At 37.6% G+C, this 27,313-nt stretch overlaps 4 protein-coding genes across 5 annotated transcripts in view; 1 reads left to right on the forward strand and 3 right to left on the reverse strand.

The window, feature by feature from the left end:
- Nucleotides 1-27,313, reverse strand: part of LOC116299159 (S-methyl-5'-thioadenosine phosphorylase) — a 182,933-nt gene that overhangs the window by 108,184 nt on the left and 47,436 nt on the right. The window lies entirely within an intron of this gene.
- Nucleotides 1,167-15,329, forward strand: LOC116293061 (intraflagellar transport protein 74 homolog). Its single transcript, XM_031700453.2, has 29 exons — nt 1,167-1,262; nt 1,628-1,714; nt 2,601-2,621; nt 2,804-2,848; nt 3,690-3,767; nt 4,179-4,227; nt 4,296-4,394; nt 4,815-4,875; nt 5,274-5,333; nt 5,856-5,917; nt 6,065-6,143; nt 6,491-6,550; nt 6,786-6,848; nt 7,448-7,481; nt 7,818-7,933; nt 8,550-8,590; nt 8,675-8,754; nt 9,023-9,076; nt 9,177-9,217; nt 9,408-9,464; nt 9,550-9,603; nt 9,685-9,751; nt 11,193-11,233; nt 11,321-11,383; nt 11,935-11,994; nt 12,080-12,134; nt 12,631-12,701; nt 12,825-12,885; nt 13,423-15,329. The coding sequence occupies exons 2-29, from the start codon at nt 1,672-1,674 to the stop codon at nt 13,530-13,532; spliced, it is 1,725 nt and encodes a 574-aa protein (XP_031556313.1). The 5' UTR covers nt 1,167-1,262; nt 1,628-1,671; the 3' UTR covers nt 13,533-15,329.
- LOC116293062 (UDP-N-acetylglucosamine transporter) lies at nt 13,669-22,018 on the reverse strand. 2 transcript variants are annotated; one of them, XM_031700455.2, is made up of 7 exons: nt 21,856-22,018; nt 20,172-20,521; nt 19,073-19,195; nt 18,555-18,726; nt 17,717-17,835; nt 16,576-16,709; nt 13,669-15,314 (listed from the first exon to the last, which is right to left on the reverse strand). In XM_031700455.2, the coding sequence occupies exons 1-7, from the start codon at nt 22,016-22,018 to the stop codon at nt 15,191-15,193; spliced, it is 1,185 nt and encodes a 394-aa protein (XP_031556315.1). In that variant the 3' UTR covers nt 13,669-15,190. The 2 variants fall into 2 exon arrangements, with proteins under 2 accessions (XP_031556315.1, XP_031556316.1); XM_031700456.2 differs by lacking the exon at nt 21,856-22,018 and adding an exon at nt 21,224-21,305.
- LOC116293063 (thioredoxin domain-containing protein 12) lies at nt 22,927-27,218 on the reverse strand. The gene is made up of 7 exons (XM_031700457.2): nt 26,763-27,218; nt 26,278-26,338; nt 25,533-25,585; nt 25,153-25,226; nt 24,515-24,584; nt 23,721-23,804; nt 22,927-23,117 (listed from the first exon to the last, which is right to left on the reverse strand). Exons 1-7 carry the CDS (start codon nt 26,878-26,880, stop codon nt 23,050-23,052), a joined length of 528 nt encoding a protein of 175 aa, XP_031556317.1. The 5' UTR covers nt 26,881-27,218; the 3' UTR covers nt 22,927-23,049.

A 27,313-nucleotide genomic window follows, 5' to 3' on the forward strand; every position in this document is an offset into this window, starting at 1 on the left:
AGAACGAAAGTTTTTGTTATTTTTCTTGCATCCTTGCATCTAGTTAGAACCAGGCTTTACATTGTCCAAGTCAAATAAATTTTGACATTGGGTTTTAGGGCGCAGGTGGTCTGCGTTGCTAACGCGCTGCTTCTCACTAATGTGAGGAAGGTTTTAATTTCCTGGTTCGGTATCGTACGTGAGTAGAGCTGTTTGTTGGTTCTCCTGTGTTTCAAAAGCCTTTTTCTACTGGTTCTCCGTATTTCCCAGTCCCAAAAAAGCCTTTAAAAAAATCTGTCTCGATATATCGCCTGCCTAATCAAGTGGGTTGTAGAACATGTTAGGCTTTCCGTCATCCATCCTGGAGTAGTAAATCACACTAATGGCTTTAATTTTAGATTTAGATTTCAGAGGCGTAGGCAGAGGGGTCGCCAAGGGGGCCAGGCAGCACTTCGTGACAACGAAATGGCATATTTTCTAGATTTCGTAAATGCTTTTTTTTTGTTACACTTTTCGGTGGCTTGAATTTGGGCCTCAATCTTCGGAAAATTCTGGCTACGCCTCTCAAAAATATCAAAGATCACCATTGATTTTAACGTTGTTCGTGACCATGGCTTTTGCTATCATGATTGTCTCTCTCATTTATTCTATATTATTCTATATCATTCCATATATTCAATCATTCATATTTTCTATATATGTCAGAGAGCGATAGCAGGCGAGAGGAGGGGACAGGCGAGAGAGGCAGAGAGGCGAGAGGAGGCGAGAGGAGGCGAGAGAGGCGAGAGGAGGCGAGAGCAGGCAGAGGAGGCGATAGGAGTGCGAAGGAGGCGAGATAGTTAGAGGATGCAGAGAGGCAAGGAGCAGAGGAGCGAGAGAGGCAGAGGAGGCGATATCAGGCGATAGGAGGCGATACATGCGAAGAGATATCGAGGGCGAAGTAGTGCATATGATGCAGATTATGCTAGTATTATTATGTATAGTCTAGAGTATTGCTATATGTCTATATTATTCTATATTATTCTATATTATTCTATATTATTCTATATTATTCTATATTATTCTATATTATTCTATATATTATTCTATATATTATTCTATATTATTCTCTTTAATATTATTCTATTTTCGGTAGGGTATTTGAGCCCGTAGTTCTAGCAGCCAGAGTAATATCCCATGATGCTTCACGCGCTCTCTGACAAAACTACAAAGAAAAATAAGGAAAAAATAACGAAGAATTCCCCCCTAAAAACTGCTTTATTCCTTCATATCAAGCAAGAAAAGTAAGTAAAAAGCATTAGTTTATCTTTAGGTTTTGATATCAGTTGTATTTTCTTATTATTAAGGGTATTTTTTGAGTGTTATCGAATCTCCTTGGGAACGACGATAAACATCCAACATGGCGACCGTCGAGCAGGAATGACATAAAAACCCTTTAAACACTCTCTATATCTACCTTGCACGGTCTATTAACTTATTAATAAAGATTTAAATACTTGCTTTATGCACCAAGGAATTTGATATTTCGATCAAAGCGCCTCAAAGCATTGTTTGATGGGACTTTGTTGTCAATATTGCTCACAACTTCGTAAAAGACTTATGTTTATGATTGACATTTATGCATTTTTGTCGCTCATTTTTCTCCTAGAAACAAAGAATCAAGGAAAGCTATTTGAGATACTGTAGATAAGTATGAGGCCAGGTACAGGAATGAAAGGACGAGCACCTCCAAGCTGTATCCTTAGCCTACCCACTACTGTATGCACTATAAACACCAACATGTTTTCTTATGTGGGGGAAACCATACAACATATTTGTCTTGTAGCTGACAGGGCTACAACAGGTTCTACTTTCGACGTTTATGCGTTAATAAGCTTTATATTTCATAAACAGGCTCTTTTTGGGCTGATTAACAAAATACAAAAGTTTTGGGAAATTTAAGGATTGCGTATTTGTGATATAACGCCCTGAAGGTTGGGAGAGATGATATTTTGATCAGCACAAAAACTAACATTTTCGCTAATACCTCGAAGAAGAATTGCTCGAGGTTAGCAGAATGTCGTGGAAAGTTTTGGAGACACGAATGAAACACCAAACGTTTTTTAGCATGAATGAGAGATAAAGAAAAAATTGCGAAAGTAGCAGCCTTGTCGGTTTTCTGCTCTGTCCTTGTAGCTGTAACAGTGGCGTAGCGAGAGAGGGTGGGGTGGCAGGGGTTGACCACTTTCTCAAAACGTTTTACTAAAGCTGTAGCATGGTGGGAAACTCTAAAAATGAAACGAATATGTATGTTTTTTGGCAGGAACTCCCCCATGAACGAGACCTTGCCACGTCACTGAACTGTAATGTTTTTTGCTTGCACATAATTATATATCGTAATAAGTTGATTGCCATGATATCATAACTTTAGGGTGATCAAAGGCATGGCTAATATTTCACAGTTTAAATTAATGTTTATTAGCATTAATACAATGTTTAATTATAAACGTATAATTTTGAGGCACATTGATAGTGATCATGAATAACAATGAACAGTCTAGTATCTGATAGATACATTGTATATCTTTATCAAAGATTGATTGTATCCAATATTCCATAACTAATACTTTTATAATAACCAGCCATGGGAAGAGTACCAACAGGTGAGTAATCTATAGTTGACATTTATTTCATCAAGTCTATTATTCTTGTGATTTTAAGATATATTTTGTGATTAAAGCGGAATATGTTGTACTTAGGGTTCATATTGGAGATATTGAACAGATGATTAATTGCCGACATTCTTATTCAATAATTGTGATTGTCTAATTTTTTCAATTTCCAGGAACAGCTCGTCCAGGCTCTAGAGGTGGTGAAGCGCTGGCTGGAGGTATGGTACTGCGTTTAAAAATGACATTGTGTCATGAATACAAAATACTATGTACTTATTGACTGAGTGGGAGGGCCGTACAGGAATATTTGGCTCGAGGTGATGCCGTAGTTGGACCAAGTGCAGCGAGGTCAGTAGAAATGACCGAGAGCCAAATATTTTCCTGTACGGCCTGACCTAACTCAGAAAATAAGAAAGAAAGAAAATACAGTCACAGGTTTTGAGCAGGGCTGTACGGATTCGTACGGCCCTGCTTGCTCAAAGCCGTATGGCCCTGCTCACGCCATTTTCCCGAAGGTTTTTTTAAGAGCATGCGCCCAGGCAGATACGGGTCATATGATAAATATTTATTTTGTACCAATATTATTTTTCTTACTTTTATAATGCTTTTCATTGAGAATCTATTATAAATTACAAGTAATATTGTTTTCTTGCCTTCATTAATCCTTAATTAAATGTGATTATTATTTAATTAGAGTTAATGAGGAAGTCAGTGATTGTACTAGCATTTTTGCTTTGTCCCAAGTGCTTAGCTTTACTTGCTTGCCTTGTTTCTTGCATTCAAGTTTTACCAGCTGCTTTATTTGCCTTCATTGGGCTTTTGTTCCCATCCTTGCTTCTATTAATGGAATTCAGATACACTGTAAGCATCAAATCTTTACTGAATGCATTCAATGTGACCCGTACCAAAGGTAGACCCATGGCTTCGTTGCTATAGTAACCTCCTTGTTAGCCTTTGCTCGCTTAATTGCATAAAGGATGGCACCTACTCTCCACACCTCATGCTCATCAATAAGTTAATATTGATGATGCATTGATCTAACTTTGGTGTTGTTTGAAGCTCTTAATGCTCAGATCAAAGTGGCAGACAGACCAATGACTAGACAAGGTCTGTTAGGACCAAAGACAGCAGCTAGAGGTTAGTGATTCGGTATTAACACCTTTAAAGAGGTTCAGTAAATTGGGGGGTGGGGAGGGTGTGGTGGTTACTGGTACGTGGTATAAATATCAAACGTCATACAAGAATATAATGGTTGGAAAGGTTGTCATTTTAAATGTGGTCGTACCTTTTAGGGTCTGAAATCAGCATCTCAGTTAATTTATGCTTACCTTTTAGGGTCATTATTAAAACCATCCGTCGAGCCCCCCTACCCACTTTTCAAGAGAGTCCCCCCCTGGGTTTGAGAGCTTCAATTAAACCAAGTGAAACTTTATCCAGATAAATTTTTTTTAGTAACCAGCACATTATTACATCTATTTTATTTCTTTCCACTTCCCTGGATCCACCCCTGTATTGGTTCATAGATTTATGACTTTGGAACCTCAACAGGTCCACAGCGTCAGGTACAGGACAAGTCTTACTACATGGGACAATTAAGGTAACCTACACCTAGGTAACCTATACCAGATGTTAGTCTTGCTAACTTGTTTTGGCCTTATTGTTTAGGGCAAAGATGACAGACCTTAACATTGAAATTGCAAAGCTAAGAAAGGAAATAGAGCAGTATAATCAAGATAACTCCACATACCTTTCATATGAGAAAAAGTATGTATATGTTCTGAATATAATATCTCTGACATATTATGGTAGTTAAGAGACTTTTGGTCACCCAAATGAGAAATCTGGACCCCTTTTCCATTGTTGCATAGTTCCCCCTCCCTCTCCCCCCAAATACTAGGGACTATAAGATTTGCAAAATCTACGACGGCGACGTCAACCGGAAGTGTAAATAATTTTCCAAATTTTCTACTTGTTTTGCAATGTTTATATTGTTTAGCATTCTGTTATCCCAAAATATCAGACAGCTGTAGTCAGAGATCATAGATAATACAGCCCTCTTACTGTATGCATCCAATAAAATTATTATGATGCACAATGTTAGGATACTGTACTGCAAAAATACAATAGGCATCTTAACTCCCTTCTCTCTTGATTTGAAATCTTTTCTCATTATTATAATTACAGGGCTGAAGCTCTTGCTTCAGAGATCAAAGGACTTCAAGGACAACTGGCTGACTACAACACTGTAAGTCTGACGCAAGGTTGGATTCTGTGAAAACACCATGTCTATTGATAATACATGTCATGTAATTCTTCACACCTGCCACAACTCATTTCTGTTGTATGTAGCATGGTTTGTGTTGTATAAAAAAAGAAATTGGTAGTTGAATTGATTGTTGGCTGAATCTGCTACTGTACATGTAGTCTTCAGGAGTTTTCACTTAGGATTACTGTACTCCCTTGGCACGTCATTTTGTCATGATTTCAAGGATATAATCATGGGTTGTTGGTATTCTCATGTGTTGTGTTTTTACCTGTAATCTCCTAAATTCATTGCATAACATCACCCTTTTTGAATGCTACAGCTACTCTAGTGTATGTCCTTATAATATTATTATTTTCTTGATTTCTTTCTGCATGTAGCTTGTTGACAAGCTGAATACTGATACAGATATGGATGACATCATACAAGATTATAATGCAGTAAGTTCATTTTCACATATTACATGTGTTCATAGGGCCAGGGATCAGAAAATGCTCTGGTAAATGACTTTCTGGCTAGTTCATGACCTTTTCCTATGAATAAATAAAGTTTTAAAAAACTTTTTATTCAAGTGTCTAGTCGTTCTAGCGCTTTCGCACTAATTGGGGACTCTTTGCTCACACACACTACCACTACATTCAATGTTCTTTGCACACAACGCTCAACTCACATGTTGTTTTTTACAGAGGGAGGAAACCAGAGAACCCGGAGAAAACCCTCGTAGCTTAGGAGAGAACAACACATCAAACAAACTCAATTCACATACATGTATGGTATCTACAGGGTTCAAACCAGTGACCTGAACCTTTGGACTCACAGCGACGAAAGATGATGCATTAGCAGCATATGCTGCCCATGCTATCCTATCTGTATTACAATGATACCTGATCTGCCAATATGTTTGACAAAAATAAACTTAATTAGTGTTATCTATTACTGATTGCCTTGTTGTTAATCAACAGTTAAAAATGCAGAATGAAAGAGAACAAAGATCAATAGATGAGATATTCACACAGAGACAAGAGTGAGTATTTAAGTAAACTATTATGGATGCTGAAATAATTGGAAGAATATTTCATGGTTTTTTTAAATTTATTGTCTCCATTGTACAAACAATTTAGAAGAAATGGGTAAAGAGTATTTGATTCAGATGAACTTTTTTCATGTGTAGTAAAGAGAACCAGATCAAACAACTTGAAATAGAGCTGGACCAAGAGCATCGTATGGCTGAAAGTCTAGTAGAAGATATGGTATGTAGATGACTGGTGTTTAGATGATGGATTGGTCAAGCGAGGGAAGAAAGTAAAGATGGAAGGGAAGGATTGGGGGTGGGAAGGAGGGAAGGGAGGGAGGGAGGGAGGGAAGTAAAGAAGGAAGGGAAGCATTGGGGGTGGAAAGGGAGGGAGGGAGGGAGAGAAGGAGGGACGGGAGCAAGGGAGGGAGGGAAGGGTATTGAGGATGGAGTGAGTTTAAAAGGTACAAAGGAAAGGAAGGAAATAAGAAAGGAAGGAGGGAGGGAAGGAAGAAATAAGCTGAGATAATTGTTTGGTACTGATGGACTTCATTCACCATTGTTTTTGTCTTGTCTCTCTTATAGCCTCCAGACCAGAAAGCAAAGTATGCTCAGCTGAAAAACATCAACAAGTCTCTACAATCTGTAAGTAAACAGTATAGGCCTGCTTTGCATGTGACGTCAAAGCAGCTCAATTTGGAGGACAAAACAAAAGAATTTCAATCTCATGAGAATTGGAAGCCTATTGTTATGTCGTCCAAATTGAGATGCATTCCGACGAGCTTCATATATGTTCTTGGTGACAATCAATCTTTTTTGCAAACCAAAATGGTCATCTGCTTGACCGAGCAACTAAACTTTCATTTTTTATTTCAATTAGGAATTAGAACACAAACAGCAAGATCTTGACTCTCTAAACTTAAAAATAACCAGTCTGGAAGAGGTAAAAAACAATAAATATTGACTCTGTATTAAATCTTTAATGTTTTTTTTTTAATAAATAAATGCAAAGCTTGATATAATTATACTGAACTCCAGCTTGGCTGATTGCTGTGGTTGTTAACTTCATCTGCACATGCTGCAGGTTTTGCAAAGAATTGTAAGAAAAGCATCCAAAACTACGATGGATATTTATTTCCCATACAATAATTAAAAACAATTTAAACAGCTTGTTTCCATGTTCTGTTCAGTGATAAAGCACTTTATAGTAAGCATTGAAAGCACCCAAGGAGTGTAAGAACCAGTCCCCTACTACTTGTGCTTCTCTTCATACCGTCTTCTTTTGTGCTTACATCACTTTCTGCATGCTTTATAACTGAACAGAGCATAGAAAAAACTGTTTTACAGTACAGCCAACTCTCATTACAGCGGACACCCTCAAGCCTCCGCAATGCAAGAATTGATTACGGTCATTTCTTTGTCATTATTTTTGCCGGGGATTTTTCTCCTGTCTGCAATAGCAAGGTGTCTGTAATATCAGGGTGTCCGCAAGGTGAGAGTTGACTGTAATTGTTAAGTATTTGACACTTTTTTGTCCTCCAGGAAGTTTCTTCATCTCCTGTAAAGCAAGAAGCAGGTAAACATATGCTGTTTAACTAAGAACATTTACTGCTAACTCACACACACCACCATTACTTAAGTCAATATTCTATGCACATAACTCTCAACTCACTTTTTATGGAGGGAGAGAACCTGGAGAAAAACCCTCGTGGCACTGGAAAAAGTAACACATCAAACAAATTCTGCTCATGCGTTGGGCACACTGAGCTCAAACCATCCACTCAAAGTGTGAGGATGATGACGCTGTATGAGAATAGACCAGCTATGCCACCCATTTACAGACTATGTCATGGGCATTTTCAGAATCAGTTCCAATGTTTTGATGCATGTTATAAAATTAAATTACATTAAGTGAGTCTATATGAGAAGCTGAATGAGATGGAAGAGAAGAAGCGCAGCTTGCTGGAAGAGATGGAGAAAGAAAACAAAGGCTCACCAGCTGAAGAAAAGGAACGACTTCTCAAGCAGGTTAGAAAAGCTATGTGTCTTACAGGAGTTCTTCATCATCCCTCTCATCCTTCAATAAATAGCATTCAGGGGGGAATAATGAAGTTTTAGATTTTAAGCATCTCTTTTACTGTCAGTGGTAGTTGCAAAATCTGATATACTGTATATACTTAAAATGATATATTAATGGTCTGAACAGAACACTAACTGGTGAGCACTATGTCACAGTACAACACAAGTCTTACTGCAAAGTTTGACAAAACAGTTCCATAGAGTCTGATGGTTGTAAAATAATATTACAGTCAACTCTCACCTTGCGGACACCCCGATATTACGGACACCTTGCTATTACGGACAGGAGAAAAATCCCCGACAAAGATACTGACAAAGAAATGACTGTAAATAGTTTTCACTATTGCGGACGCTCGCTATTACGGACACCAAGTGACGGTCCCAAGGGTGTCCGCTGTAAAGAGAGTTGACTGTAAATATATACTCCAGAAATGTGGATTCCGAAGTTGAAGCCAGGATGTAATGTCCTTGAATATCAATATTGTTGTCACTAATTGTTTGAAATATAGAGAAAGAAAAATAGTGTGAATATTTATAAATGTAAGTATTTGTTGTCGTGTTACAGGTGAAGGAAGATAACCAAGAGATAGCAAGCATGGACAGAAGGTAAAAACAATACCACCAGATATTATTGGTGATTATTATTTATCTGAGTAGCATCAGTATACTCATCTGATACAATGTTCATAGGATTGGGGAGTTGAGGGAGAAGATAGAGTCATTGAACACAGAGATACAACAGTTGGATATGGATCTTGAGGAGCATCAAGGTATGTTGTACTTAGATTTATAATTAATAATTATTACCTAGTAACAACTCAGTCAATCACTTTTGCTGTCAGAAGCTTGCAGACACTGTCGATAAACCCCCAATTAACCTCCATAACAACCCACAATAAACTGTCCAGCAGAATAACACCAAAAGTATAATAATAGGCAGATAATAACAGCAAACTATCAATACCACTATTAATATGTTATAATGTTGACTGTATTGATAAGTGATCGATGTTGATTGTTCTCATTTATTATGTACAGGAGAACGGAACCTGAAATACAAAGAACTGAAGAAACGAGAGGAAACCATGCAAGGTACCATTATATTGTCAAGTGGGACATCAAAGCAGTTCTATTAACTGAGTACTGATAACAAGTAGGCTAAAAAATACCAACACTTTGACTTGCTTTTCAGAATTCCTGGATACATTTGAAGAGAATAAGGCCAACGAAATGGTAAATAATTTATTACAGTTTCATCCTGATTTTATTCTTTTCACCCAAGTTTGCAAACATTGATGAAATAGAAAATATGTGTGTGTGCTGCGTGTAGTTATAAAGCATGTGCTACTGACCAATTAGAATGCAAGATTTATGACTGCAGTTATTTTGTAATAATTGCTAATGATTCTAACTTTGAATCCAGAGCCGTAAGAAAGAACTGGAGGGTGGAATAGTAGCATTACTGGAGAAGACGAGTAGGGTAGGTGATGAATATTATTTTTATGACAACATTGAATCAATTAAATGTGTGATAAAAGTTCTGATGTGGTATTGGATATGCACAGGGAATGGTTCGTACCAAACACTTACCAACCGCTGGAGAACTGAAGCAAATGCAGGTAATTAGTAGAATGCTTTGTGTGTTGAGTTAAGGATTCATGCTGATTTTACATTACATGTATGTGTCTGTGTCTGTGCAGGAAGATTTGTCATTCAAGGAAAATGAAATGCATAAATCTCAAGCTACAGCATCTTCTCTTGCTTCAGGTAAGATATACTGTATAGTGCCGTTTATATTTATTCTTCACTGGACTCTGAAGATGACTTCCGCTCAGGTTGTTGAAATGTCAGTCACATCAAACAGTCCTTCTCAGGACTACATCCACCCCGATGATCATAATACTTCGATTAACGATATTGGTGATGATGGTGATAAAGATGATTATGATGATAATGATGATATTAGTGATGATGGCAATAATGATGTTGATAACGAAGATATTGGTGATAATGATGATGGTGATAAAGATGATGATAATGATGACATTGGTGATGATGATGATGATGATGACATTGGTTATGATGATGACATTGGTGATGATGATGATGATGATGACATTGGTGATGATGATAATGATGATGACATTGGTGATGATGATGATGATGATGACATTGGTGATGATGATGATGATGACATTGGTGATGATGATGATGATGACATTGGTGATGATGATGATGATGACATTGGTGATGATGATGATGATGATGACATTGGTGATGATGATGATAATGATGACATTGGTGATGATGATGATGATGACATTGGTGATGATGATGATAATGATGACATTGGTGATGATGATGATGATGATGACATTGGTGATGATGATGATGATGACATTGGTGGTGATGATGATGATGATGACTGGTGATGATGATGATAATGATGACATTGGTGATGATGATGATGATGATGACTGGTGATGATGATGATAATGATGACATTGGTGATGATGATGATGACTGGTGATGATGATGATAATGATGACATTGGTGATGATGATGATAATGATGACATTGGTGATGATGATGATAATGATGACATTGGTGATGATGATGATAATGATGACATTGGTGATGATGATGATGATGATGACTGGTGATGATGATGATAATGATGACATTGGTGATGATGATGATAATGATGACATTGGTGATGATGATGATGATGATGACTGGTGATGATGATGATAATGATGACTGGTGATGATGATGATAATGATGACATTGGTGATGATGATGATAATGATGACATTGGTGATGATGATGATGATGATGACTGATGATGATGATGATAATGATGACATTGGTGGTGATGATGATGATGATGACTGGTGATGATGGTGATAATGATGACATTGGTGATGATGATGATGATGATGACATTGGTGATGATGATGATGATGATGATATTGGTGATGATGATGAATAGGATATTGGAGATTATTGATTAATAATCAACCAGTTATGTCACACTACATTCCCTTATATTAGTCAATCATATGTTGAGCAGTAGATATATTATACTGTATGCATGAAATTCAGCAGATTTTGCAACTGTTCGTCCCACTGATTAAGTGCCTAGAGTTGATAGGAGCTGCATTAAATTTTGTTCTTAAGTGAGATGTAATTGTTTGTGGATTTGCAGAGCATACACGTTTACAGATGGATTTAGACAAAGTTGAACAGGTAAGGTTAACTATCACACATGATACGCATAACGACGCCTTCCTTTATTCATAATAACTGACTGTATTCTACTGTACGTATCTGTAGCTTGAGACCAAAATAACAACAGAACTGGACAGTTTAAAAGACAAGATTGCCACAATGGAACAGGTAACAGATAATAATGTGAAATTCACTCATAATTCTAAACTTTAGTAATGGCCAGTTATTGGTCATTGTCCAGCCAGAATACCCCTTTCAAATTCCAAATTACTGCTGTGTTTCTTGATTACAGACTCATTTGCACAGGGTTAGCCTCGAGTTTGTGTAGAATATTCACGTGTTCAAGTCAAGGTCCGTCAAGTTTCAAAATGTTTGTATTGTTGAACTTGTGCATTCTTTACTTTTCTGTTGGTATCTGTGAATATTTAAACACTGATACGAGGCTAACCCTGTGCAAATGAGTCTGTAATCAAGGAACACAGCGGTAATTTGGAATTCGAAACTGGTCTATTGGAACTTGTCCAGTCAAATCTATGCCTATGCCTGATGTTGAACCACAAACTAGGTATGAGCAGATCAAAAACTAATTGATCATCATGACTGGCGTCTGAGCAGCCATAATATTAGCCCTGTTTTATGTGTACAGGTAGTTTTTTATTCAAACCCTACCCTTCTGCTTAACAAAGTTATAATCATGATTGTTCTGTTGAATGTTATAGGAGCTTGAGGTCTACAGTGACCTGGATGCACTAAGAGAACAGTCACTGGAAAAGAAAGGGGTGAGTATTAACAGCTTACATAGTAGATAACATTCTCTAGAAACTAACATTTGCGTTAATGTTGACTGTGTGGTACTTGTTACAGCGTCTACATGAAGAGAAGACTGTGTTGTCTGGTAGAAAAGATACTTTTAAAAAATGTAAGTACTTTGTAAGTCTTTTGCTGTATGGTGTGTGTACACAAATTAAAGGATGAATGGATGGATGGATGGATGAATGAATGGGTAGATGAATAGATGGATGGATGGGTAGATGAATGCATGGACACATGAATGGATGGATGGATGGATGAATGAATGGGTAGATGGATAGATGGATGGATGGGTAGATGAATGGATGGACGGATGAATGGATGGATGGACAGTAGGGGATGGATGTATGAATGGATGGATGGACAGTAGGGGATGGATGGATGGATGAGTGGATGGATGGGTGGATGGATGAGTGGATGGATGGATGGATGGATGAGTGGGGGAATAGGCAGATGGATGAAAAAATGAAAGATAACAGGATGGCACAAAAACTAAAATACATGTTTAATTGGATATTAGATGGTTAATTGGATAATTTTATTAAGGAATAAGATTTAAGCATTATTTAGTAAAATGTTATTCATATATCCACCTCTGTCATCAGTTGTGCAGAACCTGTCAACATTGTACGACGCATCAAGAAGTAAGCTCCTGGAGAATGAAACATACTCACAAGTAGGTTCCTACTGCCGATAAAGTTTGTGTTTATAACACATAGTAATTTGGTCCATTAAATCTAATTGTATAATTAAGAAATATTATTAATATTATGAGATATTTTTTCATCTTTTTTCTCAGTTGGGAAATCTGGAAAGAAAGTGGCAGCATCATGAACAGAATAACTTTGTCATGAAGGAGTGTATCCTTGCTTGTCATTATTCATATATCATATTGATGGTATTATTACAAAATATTGATTTGGTCTTGACATAAAGTGTGGGTGGCGTAGTAGTTTACCGCTCGCATCTCACCGCTGTGGTCTGGGTTTGAGCCCTGGCTCAGACTGAATCATGTGGGAGTTGAGTTTGTTTGATGTGTTGCTCTCTTCTATGCTACGAGGGTTTCTTCTGGGTTCTCCAGTTTCTTCCCTCGTAGTGAGTGTTAAGTCCTCCTTACAGGTTTGTTTTGCTTTCCATCCAGTACCCAGCAACATTCCATTCCAGTGCGTATGGAGGGAACTTCACAGAAGAGCCCCATAGGGGGATAGGTGGTTGTAAAATATATTAAGATTTTCATAAGTTTTTAGCATAGCCCCATTCCTTATGGGGTTGGGGGGGGGGAGGGGAGGGGGGTTAAGGGGTGTGGTCATATAGCCACCTCAAGCTAACATCAATGTGATCATCGTCATTTGTACTGTAGGTTATAACTGTTATTATTCTTAACATACTATATCCAGTCATCACATCAAAGAGTCTTGAGAGTGACTATCGTCCAATCAAGAACAAGGTGACATCACAGGTTGAGGAACTAAACAAACTGGTTATCCAGGGGTTAGGTAGAAAATGATCAATATGATGATAACAGTTATATGTTAAGAGCTTGATAAATTATTGTATTTTATTCAGGAGTCTCCATCTCATATCGCGAACAAGCGAGTGATATCGTATGGGAAACGAGTGAATAAGAACGATATCAGGCTCTGGACACATAAAAATTTGTTTATTACACAATTAAGGTCGATAAAATGACAAAACTCACAGTTTCCAATTCACTGTGGTTCTTATTGATGGGTTTAGAGTGCAAACAATTAATCCGTGAAACATTTATTACTACATAGTACAAAATAGTGCTAATTAAACAATAGAAAACAATGGAATTTGCATGAAATTGTGCCATATAGTATTACTAAAGTTTCACAGTTATATTGTATGCACTCTATCACACAGATATCAACACTAAATGTTGAATAAACAAATATTATTGGTATGCATCTTTGGTAGCTTCAATCAGTGTGAAACACTGCATCAATCATGTAAAGGTTTGTTAGTTATTAACAAATCCTTATCCCAGTTCTTTCAAAACCATTTATTTATTGCATATAAATGTGACTGCATTGTTTTAACATTTACATCAATGTACCAAATTAGGATATCAGACCTTTAATCCCTTCCCTTCCAGGAATCATGTATATAAGTTTATTCCAAGTTAATTTTACATGGTTGTTTATTCTACATCAAGCGAAAATGAGCCCCCTTTTTTAAATCATATGATTAATCTTTAGCACTTCCTTAGTAAGTTTGTGCAGTTTGAAAGGAAGTGAACCACGGGAACATGGAACCTTGGAACCAGATCAAACCAAATAGCAACAAACCCAACTTGCTAGTGTTTTCAAGTGTTTTCACATAATATGTCACTTGTGCCCTGGTTGCGTTTGTCAACCCCTTGACATCACTCGACCCACTCCCTTGTCGCACAATTTTAGCCATATCACAGGATTTCAAAGTGCAAAAAAATATGTTCCCGTGGTCAAATTCCTTTCAAACTGCACAAAATTACTAAGGAAAAGCTAAAGATTAATTAGAGAATTTAAAAAAGAGGCTTCACTTTCACTTCATAAGCACTTTAAATATCATCTTCTGACCAGTCTTTAGCAAGTATGATTAACCCCCCCCCATAAACTACAATGTATTATGGGAATTCCAAAATGGCAAAGGGAAATAAGAACACTATCATCAAGGCGAAGCTGCTATTTACAATTTGCTAGTTTTTCAGTGTTATTAAATAAAAATCTCCATTCAATCCTGTAAGAATACATTCCTGTTATCATAATATTAACATCATTCCTATTCGTTTTACAGCATTTTATCTGTTCCTTATCACCAAAATGACCAACCATTTTCGTCCCATTCTTCTGTAAAAGATTTACGATTTTTGTTACCTTATGTCCAAATACTTTATCTTTACTAAGGCAATATACCTTTTTACCTTAAAAATGTTTTTCTATTTCAGACCATGTATTATTCTCTTGAGAATATGATTCTTTGTTTGAGTTGTATCCATATTCATGTGTCTTCTCATGCACAACCATAAAACAAAGAAATGATACTCTAGGAAATGACACGTGGTCTAATATGGGAAAACGTTGAGCCCAAGCCAAGGTCTACAGTCTCCATGCCTTCAGCAATGGTCAAAATATATATGTCTATATCTTGTTAAAAAAACAGTTAGATTTGTTTAGCAAGAGATTCTGTAGCTATAGTAGGCAGGAGTGTGGTTGGAATCTTCGATTCTGGTCTTGCATACAAGAGTGTTGCTAGTAAAACAGCACAGGTCCCAATAAAGAACAAACTGAAAACCAAACAATAGTTCTTAATGTAAAATGGTCCATTAAACTCATCGTTAATGATGAGCTTGGCGTTAGGTGCATATTCGGTGGGATGGGCGGAGCCAGGCACAAATTAGCGGTAACCATGGTCACCCTGTCACCACCCACCGAACACCTGTCACATTGACCGCGATCAGTCAATGGAATACTTACCTCTACTTACCTGTACCAGTGGTAGGGATGGCGGGCGGGAAATTAAACTCGTGTTGTAGCGTAATAGCGTAATAGCGTCGTATAGCAAGTGCTAGCGATAGATAGCGATGGCGAATAAAGGTTCGCGTGGTTGGCATTAAGCTAGCGTGATCACGTGTGTAGCGTCTTATCGAATTTCGTAATGATAGCTATGATCCATATCTCATACAGGCCACAGAGATCGACTAGAATAAATTGCGACATGCTATAAACAACTTGCTAGCTGAGTCGATCAACGATCGCGTGAGGTAATAAATGCGTTGACAGCGGAGATAGCGGTATGCGTCCGGACAACGCTACTGCGAGATGTCATTGACCTCGAGTCTAACTTAGCCTAAATTACATTTAACCACATTTAAACTCATCGTTAATGATGAGCTTGGCGTTAGGTGCATATTCGGTGGGATGGGCGGAGCCAGGCACAAATTAGCGGTAACCATGGTCACCCTGTCACCACCCAATGGATTCTCCAAGGTGCTTGGAGGAGAGGGACAGGGAACCAGGACCTCCCCACCGAAGTGCACCAAGCACCAAGCTCAGGAACTGGAGATGTCATTGACCTCGAGTCTAACTTAGCCTAAATTACATTTAACCACATTATAACAAACTAAGACAACATTACTGGTATGTAGTTTCCAAAAAGAAATGGTCCATTTCATACCTCCGCAGAGACGTTTTCTGAGAACATACATAATGCATCGTGGTCGACCTTGGAAGTATACATCTTTTTTTAATATATTATGGTGTTGTTTGTACCCAGCTGGACCCTGATGCATCATGTTTATTGAACTCAATAGCTGCCCACTGACAAGGACTGGAATTTTTTTACAGCATTAACTTTTGTGACATGTATTATAACTTTCTTAGCCTCCTAGCTAGCCAGACATCCTTAAAAGCATTGCATGACAAAATTATAATAATGTCTACATAACAGGATACTCTTTTCTTAAAGAGTATGGTCTTCGATTGACTTAAAGGTATATTGATAAAGCCTAAATACATACATACGTACATACATGTACATGCACATACCTTGTGGGATAAAAATCTTTCAACAGATAATAAGAAACAATAGATGACAAAATTATAGACAGCGACGTAGCAAATCCCTTGAGTATATTATCGGCATACTTGACAACAGCCGCTACAACAAGACCTCCAAATGCCTGCCGGAAAAAGTATTAACATGGTATCAGTACTAACTGGCTCTACATGGCTGAACAACACCTTAGGTGTGATGTTTTCCCATTTCAGACCACGTGTCATTCTCTTGAGAATAATATTCTTTGTTGGAGTTGTATCCATATTCATGTGTCTTCTCATGCGCAACTGTTAAATAAGGAAACAATACTCTAGGGAATGACACTGTATTTTTTTCCTATTTCAGACCACGTGTCATTCTCTTGAGAATAATATTCTTTGTTGGAGTTGCATCCATATTCATGTGTCTTCTCATGCACCATCCATTAAGGTGGCTGCCTACTTTTGAACGTTCGATTTGAGCCCACGATGTGCGCGCACTCAAAAACCGCTGAAACATCTACAAGATTTTATTGAAGAACCATACACATTTTGAGCTTCAACTAGGGCAAAACCCTCAAATTTTGCACGGGACTCTATATTTTTTGATAGCTCATTCGAAAAAACTCCTAAAAATCTAGTTTATAACAACCTTTTAGGAAAAGTTTAAATCAGGAACACGTGAAAAAATAGATTTTTGTAGGGATTTTTGTTCGACTTTATGAGATTTTTTAAGAGCACCGAAACTACAAAATATGACAAATCGATGTATCTCTCTGTCTTTTTGTCGAAAATATCCATGTATTATTGTAGACTAGCCTTCGTTCGTGCAATCATATAGTCTGCAAATAACTATTATCTTATTAATCTTAATTTTTTTCTAATCACTTCCGGTGGCGCAATTTTTACTCCAAAAGCTCGTGCGTAGGCTTCCATTAAATGCTGATTATCTCGAAAACGAGCTCGGGACACCCTATTTTTCTTTCCAGATTTGGAATCAGCATTAAATTTCAATTCGGAAAATCGAAGTTTTAAAAAAAGCTTAAATCAATTTCCAAAAGTAGGCAGTCACCTTAAACAAAGAAACAATACTCTAATTTAAATGGGAAAACATTACAGCCAAGGTAAATGACAATTTACTGTAAGCACTCACCTGTAGAAAAATTACTATCCATGTTATGTAGTTATAGCCTATGAAAAAACCACTTTGATGAACAGCAGTTCCATCATTAACAAACACTGCCATAAAACCAAATAGTACACCAAATGAACCTAGATGGGAATGAGAGAAAAGAAATGAAAGAGGCATGAATGGGAAGGAATAAAAGAACAAAATGGGTTTATCAAAAACAACATTATTGATTGACTTATGGGAATTAATTCACCTTTTGAGTGCCAGCCATTACTTGGTATAAGTGGTACGTGTTGGATTGTGCTTATGGTCACCAAGAAGTTCGGACATTGTTCTAAGATTACCGTACGAATGTATTGACTTTTAAACTTATTTACTTGGTTTGTTTAGTTAGCTCTCTAAATACAAGCAAAATATCATTTTTCTAGCTTGATTGAAGCTTTTCTTACTGCTGTTAAGATAGCTAACTAAAGAAATCTACCTAAAGTTTCTCTTTAAAGTCAGTGAATGTGTATGGAAATCCAAGAACGATGTCAGAACTTTTTGGTGACCGTAACACAATCTAACATTATTTATACCATGTGTTGGCTAGGGCTGAAAAGGTGAATTAACCAAGGAAATATCAAATCTCTCAACAGCCAATAAGAATATTGAATAACCTTCCTCTACCAATAAAAAACATGGTTATCAATGGAACCTTCGCAAAAGTATTGTGTATGTGTGGCTAACATGAAAATACTAAAGAAATCACGCCTTTTCTTGATGGAATTTGTGGCATTCCTTTTTTTGTAGTTCCATGTTAGCCCTGCATTCAAGACAATGTTACGAAGGATTGCATTGAAAATGATAGTCAACATACCTAGTTGTATATTTCTAAGCCATATTGAAGCTTTAGTTCCTTTTAATATTTTCTCAAAGTATACTCCAGCGAAACCACTAGAGCAGCATGCACATAGTACTGCTATAAGACCTATTAGTTTGCCAGAAGCACTGATATCTTTCTTTAGATCTTTCTCATTTCCACTTGGCCACTGGCAATTGAACAAATATTATCCGAGAAAAATTATTCAAAAAATGAATGAAAGAAACAATTGAATGAATGAACAAATGCATGAAATCATATGTGCTATTCAGTTATTACGAGATTGGGGGGGGGGGGGGGGGGGTGGGATGAGTTGAGTTGTTATTGCAGTGCATTGTGGGACTGTTTAGGGGACAAACTACATTCCAAAAACATTCACACTCAAAAGTCAACTAGACCAAGTTTTTCCTCAATCTCCAAAAGGCTAATAGCATTATTATTGAATCCTGATGATGATATCCCAACCAAAGGATGTATATGGTGAGTGCTTTGAAACCAAAAAGGTTCCTACTGACCTCTACAAGAGCAACGCCAGCCATTAGAAGAACTAGAGCAAACCATTTCATCTTGTTTAGACGCCGTCCCAGCATTACAACAGAAAATAATGCTGTGGTTAATATCTTGAGTTGATATGTAACCTACAGTGGACATGATATTAATAATATCGATTTTTCCTTAAATATACTCTAGGCTTTTGGCTTCAAGCATTACTTCCATTTTAGACCATGTGACACATTCTCCAGACTGAGTATCATTCCTATGTTTACTGGTTGTGCATAAGAAAGGTTTACAATCATGACGTCCCCTTGTCATGACGCCCCAAGCCATGACGCCCCCACATATACCATGGCACCCCCAGTCTGTACTACCATGATGCCCCCAGCATAAACCATGACGCCCCTAGTCTCTATTAACACTTATTTAAGAAGAAGTTTAACAATATTTCATAGTATAAATCCATGAACGACAAAAAAAATAACGAAAAGGAAAAAAGTTGACAAAATTTTGTAAGTTTTGTCATGGTATACGTGGGGGCATCATGACAAGGGGGTGTCATGACAGGTTACCATAAGAAACATGAATATGAATACAACTCAAACAAAGGAATCTTATTCTCAAGAGAATGACAGGTGGTCTGAAATGGCAAAACTTTACACCCATTAGAAGTCTATTAGTATATGAAACAGGACTCCATGCTGTCCAATTAAGAAATAATTTGACGAGGAAAATTCCGAGGACTGTCCAATTATTTTCTTAATTGGACAGGTCTTGTTGATATGGGATTAATTAGGCAGCTATATAATTAATAGGTAATGGGATTTCATGCTCCCCAATCAAGAAATAATTAGACTCGAAAAATTCCTCTGACTGCCAAATTGGACTCGGCCTACAGCCTCATCCAATTTTGGAAGTCCTCGGAATTTACCTCGTCCAGTTATTTCTTAATTGGACAGCATGGAGTCCTATTACATATACTAATGAGCATAAAGGTATTACTAAAGTAGAACTGTTTCCTCTTTTACTCCGACGAAGGACTAGCGTCCGAAACATCAGTAAGTTTTTCCATCTTTTCACGGTGTATAATTTACCTTTTCATCATTACTGTTTTCTCACCTGATATGTAGCAGCATCTAAATTAGATAGTGCCAAAAACAACAAGTTATTCTGTATAGTATAGAGTCCTGATGGAATAGCCAGTTTCAAGGTCTCCCATGGTTTTGATATTATCTCATTGTCAATCTGTGTTGAAAATGCTTTCCAACTATAACCAGCTTGAGAAAACATTACGGAGAGACACGCTAGGAACTTGAAGATCTCAGCCATGACTACTGCTGTAGAGGAGATGTAGACTGGTCCTTCATGAGTCATGCGGGAATACCTCATGATCAGGACTAGCGTTGACGTCTGCAGAACCAGGACACCAAGGCACACATGCTTGAGGTGGATTCGTACTGACAAGCCAACTAGTTTAATGATCAAAGAAAGATCTTTTAGTATTAACATTCTCATTTAAAATGTAAATGATTCTTGCTATTTATAGCTGAGTATCTCTAATTCTACATCTAATATATTGACCCTATCCTCCCTCTTTAAAACAAACCATATCTGTAAAAATAATTTTGGTCATGTAGATCAAGATAGCTTAGTCGCCGCTGGCATGCCAGGCAATAAATTTGGTGATTTGATGATGGAGTCACACATCTGAAGAATGTGCATAAAACCCTGAACTCCATGCATCGGAGCACAGACGAGTAAGAAAGTGGAACCAATGCAGTTTGCAGACATGCAATCGAATATATGGAATATAAACTGAAGCTAGATACTCGGACGATATAAGTTTAAGTTTTTCGACAGACATGGAACAAAAGTACCTTACTTCAATATTATGAATGATATACGTAAAGATAGTCTGGTCTGGTGTAGTTTAGAATGTTACGATAACTACGATCAAACATCGCTACGAGTGAGTACAACAACATAATGGAACAAGGCGAAATAAATATCTGTCAAGAAATAAAACACTCGTTCTAGTGTAACATACACATATATATTAATGTTTTCGTCGTTAGAACGGAATATTTAGATCATATTATCAAAAACAGCTCTAATATACCTTGATCAAAGCCTTGTTCGTTAGAAAAATCTTATTTGCTTTATTACTTTACCTCTCATAAACTGTCTCGCCTCTTCGTCCGCCATCTTGTTAGTAACATTATCATGGATGTTTGCTGACCAGCCAGCTTGTGCGCGCGACTTTAAGATTCTACTTAGGGGAGGGGAGGGAAGGTAAGACCACGCCCTTATCTTTTACAATATTTTATTCTACCTATCAATTATTCATAAAAATAATCAACCATGTTTTTTCTTCTCCAGCTGTAGTTTGACAGTCCCGCTTGAGAGGATAGCGTTACTGCCTTGCAAATTAGCAGCGAAATAATCAATATTCTTGATATGAATATCGCTAGACACTGGTGAAATCTGTCCGCTATAGATTATAAATTCTATTCCAAAACCTAAAAACGTCACTGTGAAAACAACGACTTATCCGCTGGATGAGGATTTATCCGTCAGATAACGCTATCCATTTCATACAACCGGCCCCAGAAAAAGTTAGGGAAAAATCAGTCAACTGAAACACACGTAGCTGAAACACGAAACTGAAAAAAGACTGAAAATCAAGCTAAGCAGGTTTTGTACTGAACGCGGTAAAACAAAAAAAAGCTACAGATACATCGCATTTTTAGTATACCGTGTATTTAGTGTAATAACTCTTTTATACATTTATTTTATAGCTCACCTAGAGGAATATGCAAACTTGACGTGAGTTGTTCTCTATCTGAAGTGACTGATCCAAGCATGGTTTGTATACTCTGCTCTGTCTTTGATTCGTTCTTCAATTCACAACCGTGTTCTAATCTACTTTGTTTGTCATCCTCATCGCTGGATCCAGTCTTATCCATATATTCTTGAGCCGTAAATATCTGGTACAACAGAGGTAAACGTGTACAAACTAATGAATATTTACCGGTGTCGTTCTACATAGTTTGTAGACTGGTTTATATGTTGCTAGGTATCCGAGTGAGCTTACCTATTTTCTGAGTTGGGATTGAAGTGGGTTTGGAGTGGGAATGGAGTGGGATTGGAGTTCCGATTCAAGTTACGGGATCAAGTTACAGAAATGAATTAAATATTTCGATACTTTTCGATACACTCTCGTCCCCAGACCCTATTTCTACTCATGGGCATTCTCGTTTCCAGACTACTGCAAAATGGGAAACCCCACTGAGCGGAAGCCATATGTCGCCGGTTAGACGAAAAGAAAAGTGGAAGGGGGAGGGGAGGACCGAAATTTTTGGGACATGAGGCGGGGGGGCTCTAAAAACTTGTCATGCATACAAGGGGGGCTCACAAATTGAATTTGGAAATCTTCATGGGTTTTAATTTCTTTGGGGAGGGTTCGAAAATTAAGTAAGGTGCTAAGGGAAAGGGGGGGGGGGGGGTGGAGACTGTAAAACATGAGGTTTTTGGGGAAAATCTTCATTCTCCCTAATCATTTTTAGTGTTTGGAGGTTAAAATTTTTGGATCAAAGATATTTCCCATTTTTAATTGATAGAGAAAAAAGTACGGTGCTATAGAAATTCGAGGGGAAAACCTGAGATTTTCAGTGCGCAATAGAATTTTTCAGTTTTTCAATTTTTCACGATGTTTTGCGAAAAATGATTTCTATGAGAAAACCCATTGAGATAGTGAGAGATCTAGAAAACTGAAAGACGTGATAATAATACTGGAAGAAAAAAGTCATTCTAAACTCTCTAATGACAGAAGTTTTACTAAGGCCAGTAAAAAAAATCAAATGAGAAAACAAAGTTACGACAATTTTATAAATTTAATAGTCTTTCTACATTTATTCTATCTAGTAGTTACTAGAATTATATGACTAATGAGCACTATAGCCCCACCCAATCCCCGGTAAGACTTGGATCATCTTGATTATAATTCATCTTCAATGCGGACACCTTGAATCATCTTGTCCAAAGCACTGTTCATTGAATTAACAACTGGTGGAATAAATGAAAATGCAGTTTCAGTTAATATCTTCGTTCTCTTCCGCTCGCGTCGCTTTTTAATATCGAGAACATGCAATAGCTCGAAGTTGCGTGCGCAACATTGCAAGCAACAAATTTGAATCGGGGTGATATACACTGCAACAAAATCACGCAACATCACTTGTGTCAGCCTGCTATGTCAAGATATTTGGTCAGCAGTTATTAATTTGGTGCAAGCTGATTGGCTGGAAATTTCAAAATGTTGCAGGTAATGTTGCAGCCATGTTAACATAATGAAATTTGTTGCGCGCAATGTTGCAAGAGTAGAGCGCGATTCAACTTCAGATTTGTTGCATGCAACGTCGCGGCCAACAAGTTTGGAGTAGATACACGCTGCAACAGTCCTGTTGCTTGCAATGTTGCATACAATGTTGCACCGTGTGTCAGCACCTTAACGCTCAACTTCACCGTATCCATTAGGACACACATAATGGTAGCGGTCATAACAGTACTTTAGCAACACGAGAAATAATGATAACGATGAAATAACGCGAGTATCACAGATCACAATATGATTACAAATGACACAAGAGTTTGCGATGTCATCTCACTTACTTGAATTTGCATTGCCATAGAAATATTTGTATGAAGGATTTCCTCCATCGTTTATGATATCCTTTTGAACTTGTCCAAACGAATCTAAACAGGAACCATTTATTTGGTCAGAGCATTGCTTTCAAAAACTTATTTTTATTCTCGTATAAGTTATGTTATTTTTCGCAGCTTTGGGTGCGTTGAACAAATCCAATAGATTTTACTTTAAAATCTCGAGGCACCTTTTTTCTTTTCAAGTCTAGACGAAGTACTAATATCCTAACGTCAGTATTGTCACAAACTTTCTTACACATTGTTAAAGTTGCGTTCTTGTTGTATTCAACACACCCACACAGTCCCAACTAGTAACCACTAGTCATTCTTATTCATTTGTTGCATTCAACACACCAACACAGTCCCAGCTAGTAACCACTAGTCATTCTTATTCACTTGTTGTATTCAACACAGTCCCAACTAGTAACCACTAGTCATTCTCATTCATTTGTTGTATTCAACACACCTACACAGTCCCAATTAGTAACCACTAGTCATTCTTATTCACTTGTTGTATTCAACACAGTCCCAATTAGTAACCACTAGTCATTCTTATTCACTTGTTGTATTCAACACAGTCCCAACTAGTAACCACTAGTCATTCTCATTCACTTGTTGTATTCAACACACCAACACAGTCCCAACTTGTAACCACAAGTCATTCTTATTCATTTGTTGTATTCAACACACCTACACAGTCCCAACTAGTAACCACTTGTCATTCTAATTCACTTTAAATCATATCTTAATGGCCATCTTACCTAAAAAGAATATCCTAGGAATGTATCCACCATCTTGCTGGAATTGAGGATCTTTTGGCTCTTCGTCGTCCTGTGAAACAGATGTGGCAGCCATATTCACTGGAATGTTAGACTTTTGCCTGCATAGGCTCACATTCAAAAGTCTCATGACAAGGCTACTTGGGTTTAAACAATGTTTTTTGCCCTTACTAGAAATACTGTCAGTCTAGCTAATTTTTTTCCCCGTTGTCTGTCCGTTCTGCTTCTTGAAGGAGGGGCGGAGGGGAGGAAAAAGGGGGGAGGAGGGGAAGGAAGGGAGGAAGGAGGGAGGGAGGGAGGGGGAGGCGGGGGAGGAGGGGGGGGGGAGGGGGAGGGGGAGGGGGAGGGGGGAGGTCGGAGGGAGGGAGGGGGGGGGAGGGAGGCGGAGGGGGCGGGAGGCGGGGGCGGGCGGCAGCCGTTCGGGGGTTAGTGTACCGTCCGGCCGTGGCCGGCCTTTTCTTTCTTCCTTCCTTTCTTTCTTCCTTTCTTCCTTCCTTCCTTCTTTCTTCCTTTCTTTTTTCCTTTCTTTCTTCCTTCCTTTCTTCCTTCTATACATCCATTCATTCAAACCAATTATCCAGTGACCCATTTCATTCATTCATTTATTCGTTTTTATTCACCTGGATGTTCACCATCACAAACTTTTTACTCAGTTCAGCAATTTCTTTAGATGCTGCAAACTTTGGCTTCAGAGCTGAATCAAGAATAATATTAGCATAATGAGTCACTCAGTATCTAAATCCCCATCTTGGTTTCTGCTTTGCTTTCATTTTGTAATATATATATATAGTTACACTACAAGTCTCAGCAAGCCCTTCCAGGACAAATAAAGGGGAAAAGAAGGAGGGGAGACATCAAGACAAACAGGACCCCACCCAGTACCTACTATTCTGTCCCTTCTTAGGTCAATCCTTATTTCCCATTTTTCTTTTCTCCAGTTAATGAATGAGTAGAAGCATGAGACCTGATACATATTGCCATGGTAACCATATTTTCTCACCTTTACATGCGCCACACCATGTCTTATGAATCACCATCATCATAGGCCTGTGACTACAAAAAGGTAAACTACTTAATGAGTGATCTAATGTCTTGCTCATAATTTGTGAGTCAGATGATTAATATCCATATTTATTATATAGTTAGGATAGTAGGCATGTGCTGATTGCTCCAAAACTGTGCTTTATTAGTGAATGGAGCACAGGGTTGACCCCATCTGCATGCGCGAAGTGCTGCTAGATCTTTTGACTGTCTTTCTATTTGTGTAAATAAATTCAATACCGAAATAAAATTAGTTAGTAACTACCGTAAACGAATTAAAACAGCTTTTTCCGTGCTCCGTTCAGTAATAAAGCACTTAGGAAGTGTGACAAGCACTCGGCCATTGGTCGGTCTTCTCCTTACACTTCCTTCATATTTATGCCACTTCCTGCATGCTTTATTACTTAACAGAGTATGGAAAAAGCTGTTTTATTTGTTAAATACAGTTTTCCCATTCCATATCATGTCATTTCTTAGAGTATTGTGACTTTATTATGACTGATATGCAGGATGAAACCTCTCCGAACCAAACAATGATATGAAATATGGTCTGAAAACATTGCATTCATTGACCACTGTAAAGGAAAGGAGAAAGGTCTTGTCAAGACACAATCTAACCAATCAAATTACTTGACTTAGTAATGCCCATTTCAGAAGTGAAAGACTTTTTAGTCTAATATGAAAGATATCATTATCTTATTTACCTAGTTTTTGCCTCTTCTTTTCCTTCTTCAAATGTCTTCCATTTTATATCATCTCCCCATCCTAATACGACAATCATCACATCAAGAAACTCATGCATTTATACTAAGGGTATATGCAGTCTAGGGTCAACGATAAAACAGCAGTTATATATTTGGTTGGAATCAAATCTCCTTTCCCTCCCACTCACCAAGAAGAGAAGGCTATGTATCCACAAGTTAGATCTTTATTTCAGAAATTATAACTCCACCTTAAATCCCTCAAATCTAGACAAAAGATTACTAACTTAAGAGTGAAAATGATATTAAGGCTTATCAGTTTTACAGAAATTTCAATTTCTAATAGTGTTTTGCATTTAAATTCTGACACCAATAAACACTATATAGTTCCGGTGTTTAGAAACGTTAGGCATTAAAACCTTTGCGGTCAAATTCTTAAGGTTATGAAAACTCTTAAGGTTATAAATAATTACGACAAATGTTTTTACCTCTTGAATCGATGGAGAGACAAGGAGAAACCACAGAAAACACCACCAAAAATCCCATCACAAGAGCAAGACTCAAACGAGTCGAGAGGTTAATATTGGTGCGATTTGTTTGTTCCATTTTGAGATTTGACGAGGTTCACAGTCTTAGAGTATGTAGGAATAAAGTATTCTGAATAATATGGTAATATGGAGGCTGCAGGTGCTATGTTAGAATAATGGAGTTTGTAAATAACTGAGGATCAACAATAAAGACCTAAAGATCTCAAAACACAATTTTTGTCGAAAACTTCTAGATCGTATAAAGACCCGATGCTTTTGGTAGCCTGGTAATTGTGATGAATAAATCTTATAAAGCTACGTAGTTAATGATTACAGGCTGATTAAACGAGATTTTTTGAAATCCATGGAAACTAAATCATTCAGAAAAATATTGTTTTGTTTTGGACGTTATCTTGGTTTATGCAAATGAGTAACGCAAAGCATGACGGGGATAGAAAAAACAGATGGAAAGAAACGGTCATGTGTCGCCTGTCAGGTGGGGCGAGGGGCGA

The sequence above is a fragment of the Actinia tenebrosa genome, unplaced genomic scaffold (assembly GCF_029948245.1).
Source record: "Actinia tenebrosa isolate PJP-AT-01 unplaced genomic scaffold, QUT_ActTen_1.0 PGA_scaffold15__27_contigs__length_11533743, whole genome shotgun sequence".
Taxonomy (NCBI): domain Eukaryota; kingdom Metazoa; phylum Cnidaria; class Anthozoa; order Actiniaria; family Actiniidae; genus Actinia; species Actinia tenebrosa.

Excerpts from the sequence above, each read along its gene's own strand:
- LOC116293063 (XM_031700457.2), bottom strand. The coding sequence starts at position 26,880 with ATGGAACAAACAAATCGCACCAATATTAACCTCTCGACTCGTTTGAGT. Across the intron at positions 26,339-26,762 it reads TCTCTCCATCGATTCAAGAG|GATGGGGAGATGATATAAAA; the intron begins GTAAAAACATTT and ends TTGTCGTATTAG. Across the intron at positions 24,585-25,152 it reads TTGTGATGGTGAACATCCAG|GACGACGAAGAGCCAAAAGA; the intron begins GTGAATAAAAAC and ends TCTGTTTCACAG.
- LOC116293062 (XM_031700455.2), bottom strand. The coding sequence starts at position 22,018 with ATGGATAAGACTGGATCCAGCGATGAGGATGACAAACAAAGTAGATTA. Across the intron at positions 18,727-19,072 it reads CTGGCGTTGCTCTTGTAGAG|TGGCCAAGTGGAAATGAGAA; the intron begins GTCAGTAGGAAC and ends TTCAATTGCCAG. Across the intron at positions 15,315-16,575 it reads AAAGATTTTTATCCCACAAG|TTTGTTCTTTATTGGGACCT; the intron begins GTATGTGCATGT and ends TTTGGTTTTCAG.
- LOC116293061 (XM_031700453.2), top strand. The coding sequence starts at position 1,672 with ATGAGGCCAGGTACAGGAATGAAAGGACGAGCACCTCCAAGCT. Across the intron at positions 5,334-5,855 it reads TCATACAAGATTATAATGCA|TTAAAAATGCAGAATGAAAG; the intron begins GTAAGTTCATTT and ends GTTAATCAACAG. Across the intron at positions 9,077-9,176 it reads ACGAGAGGAAACCATGCAAG|AATTCCTGGATACATTTGAA; the intron begins GTACCATTATAT and ends CTTGCTTTTCAG.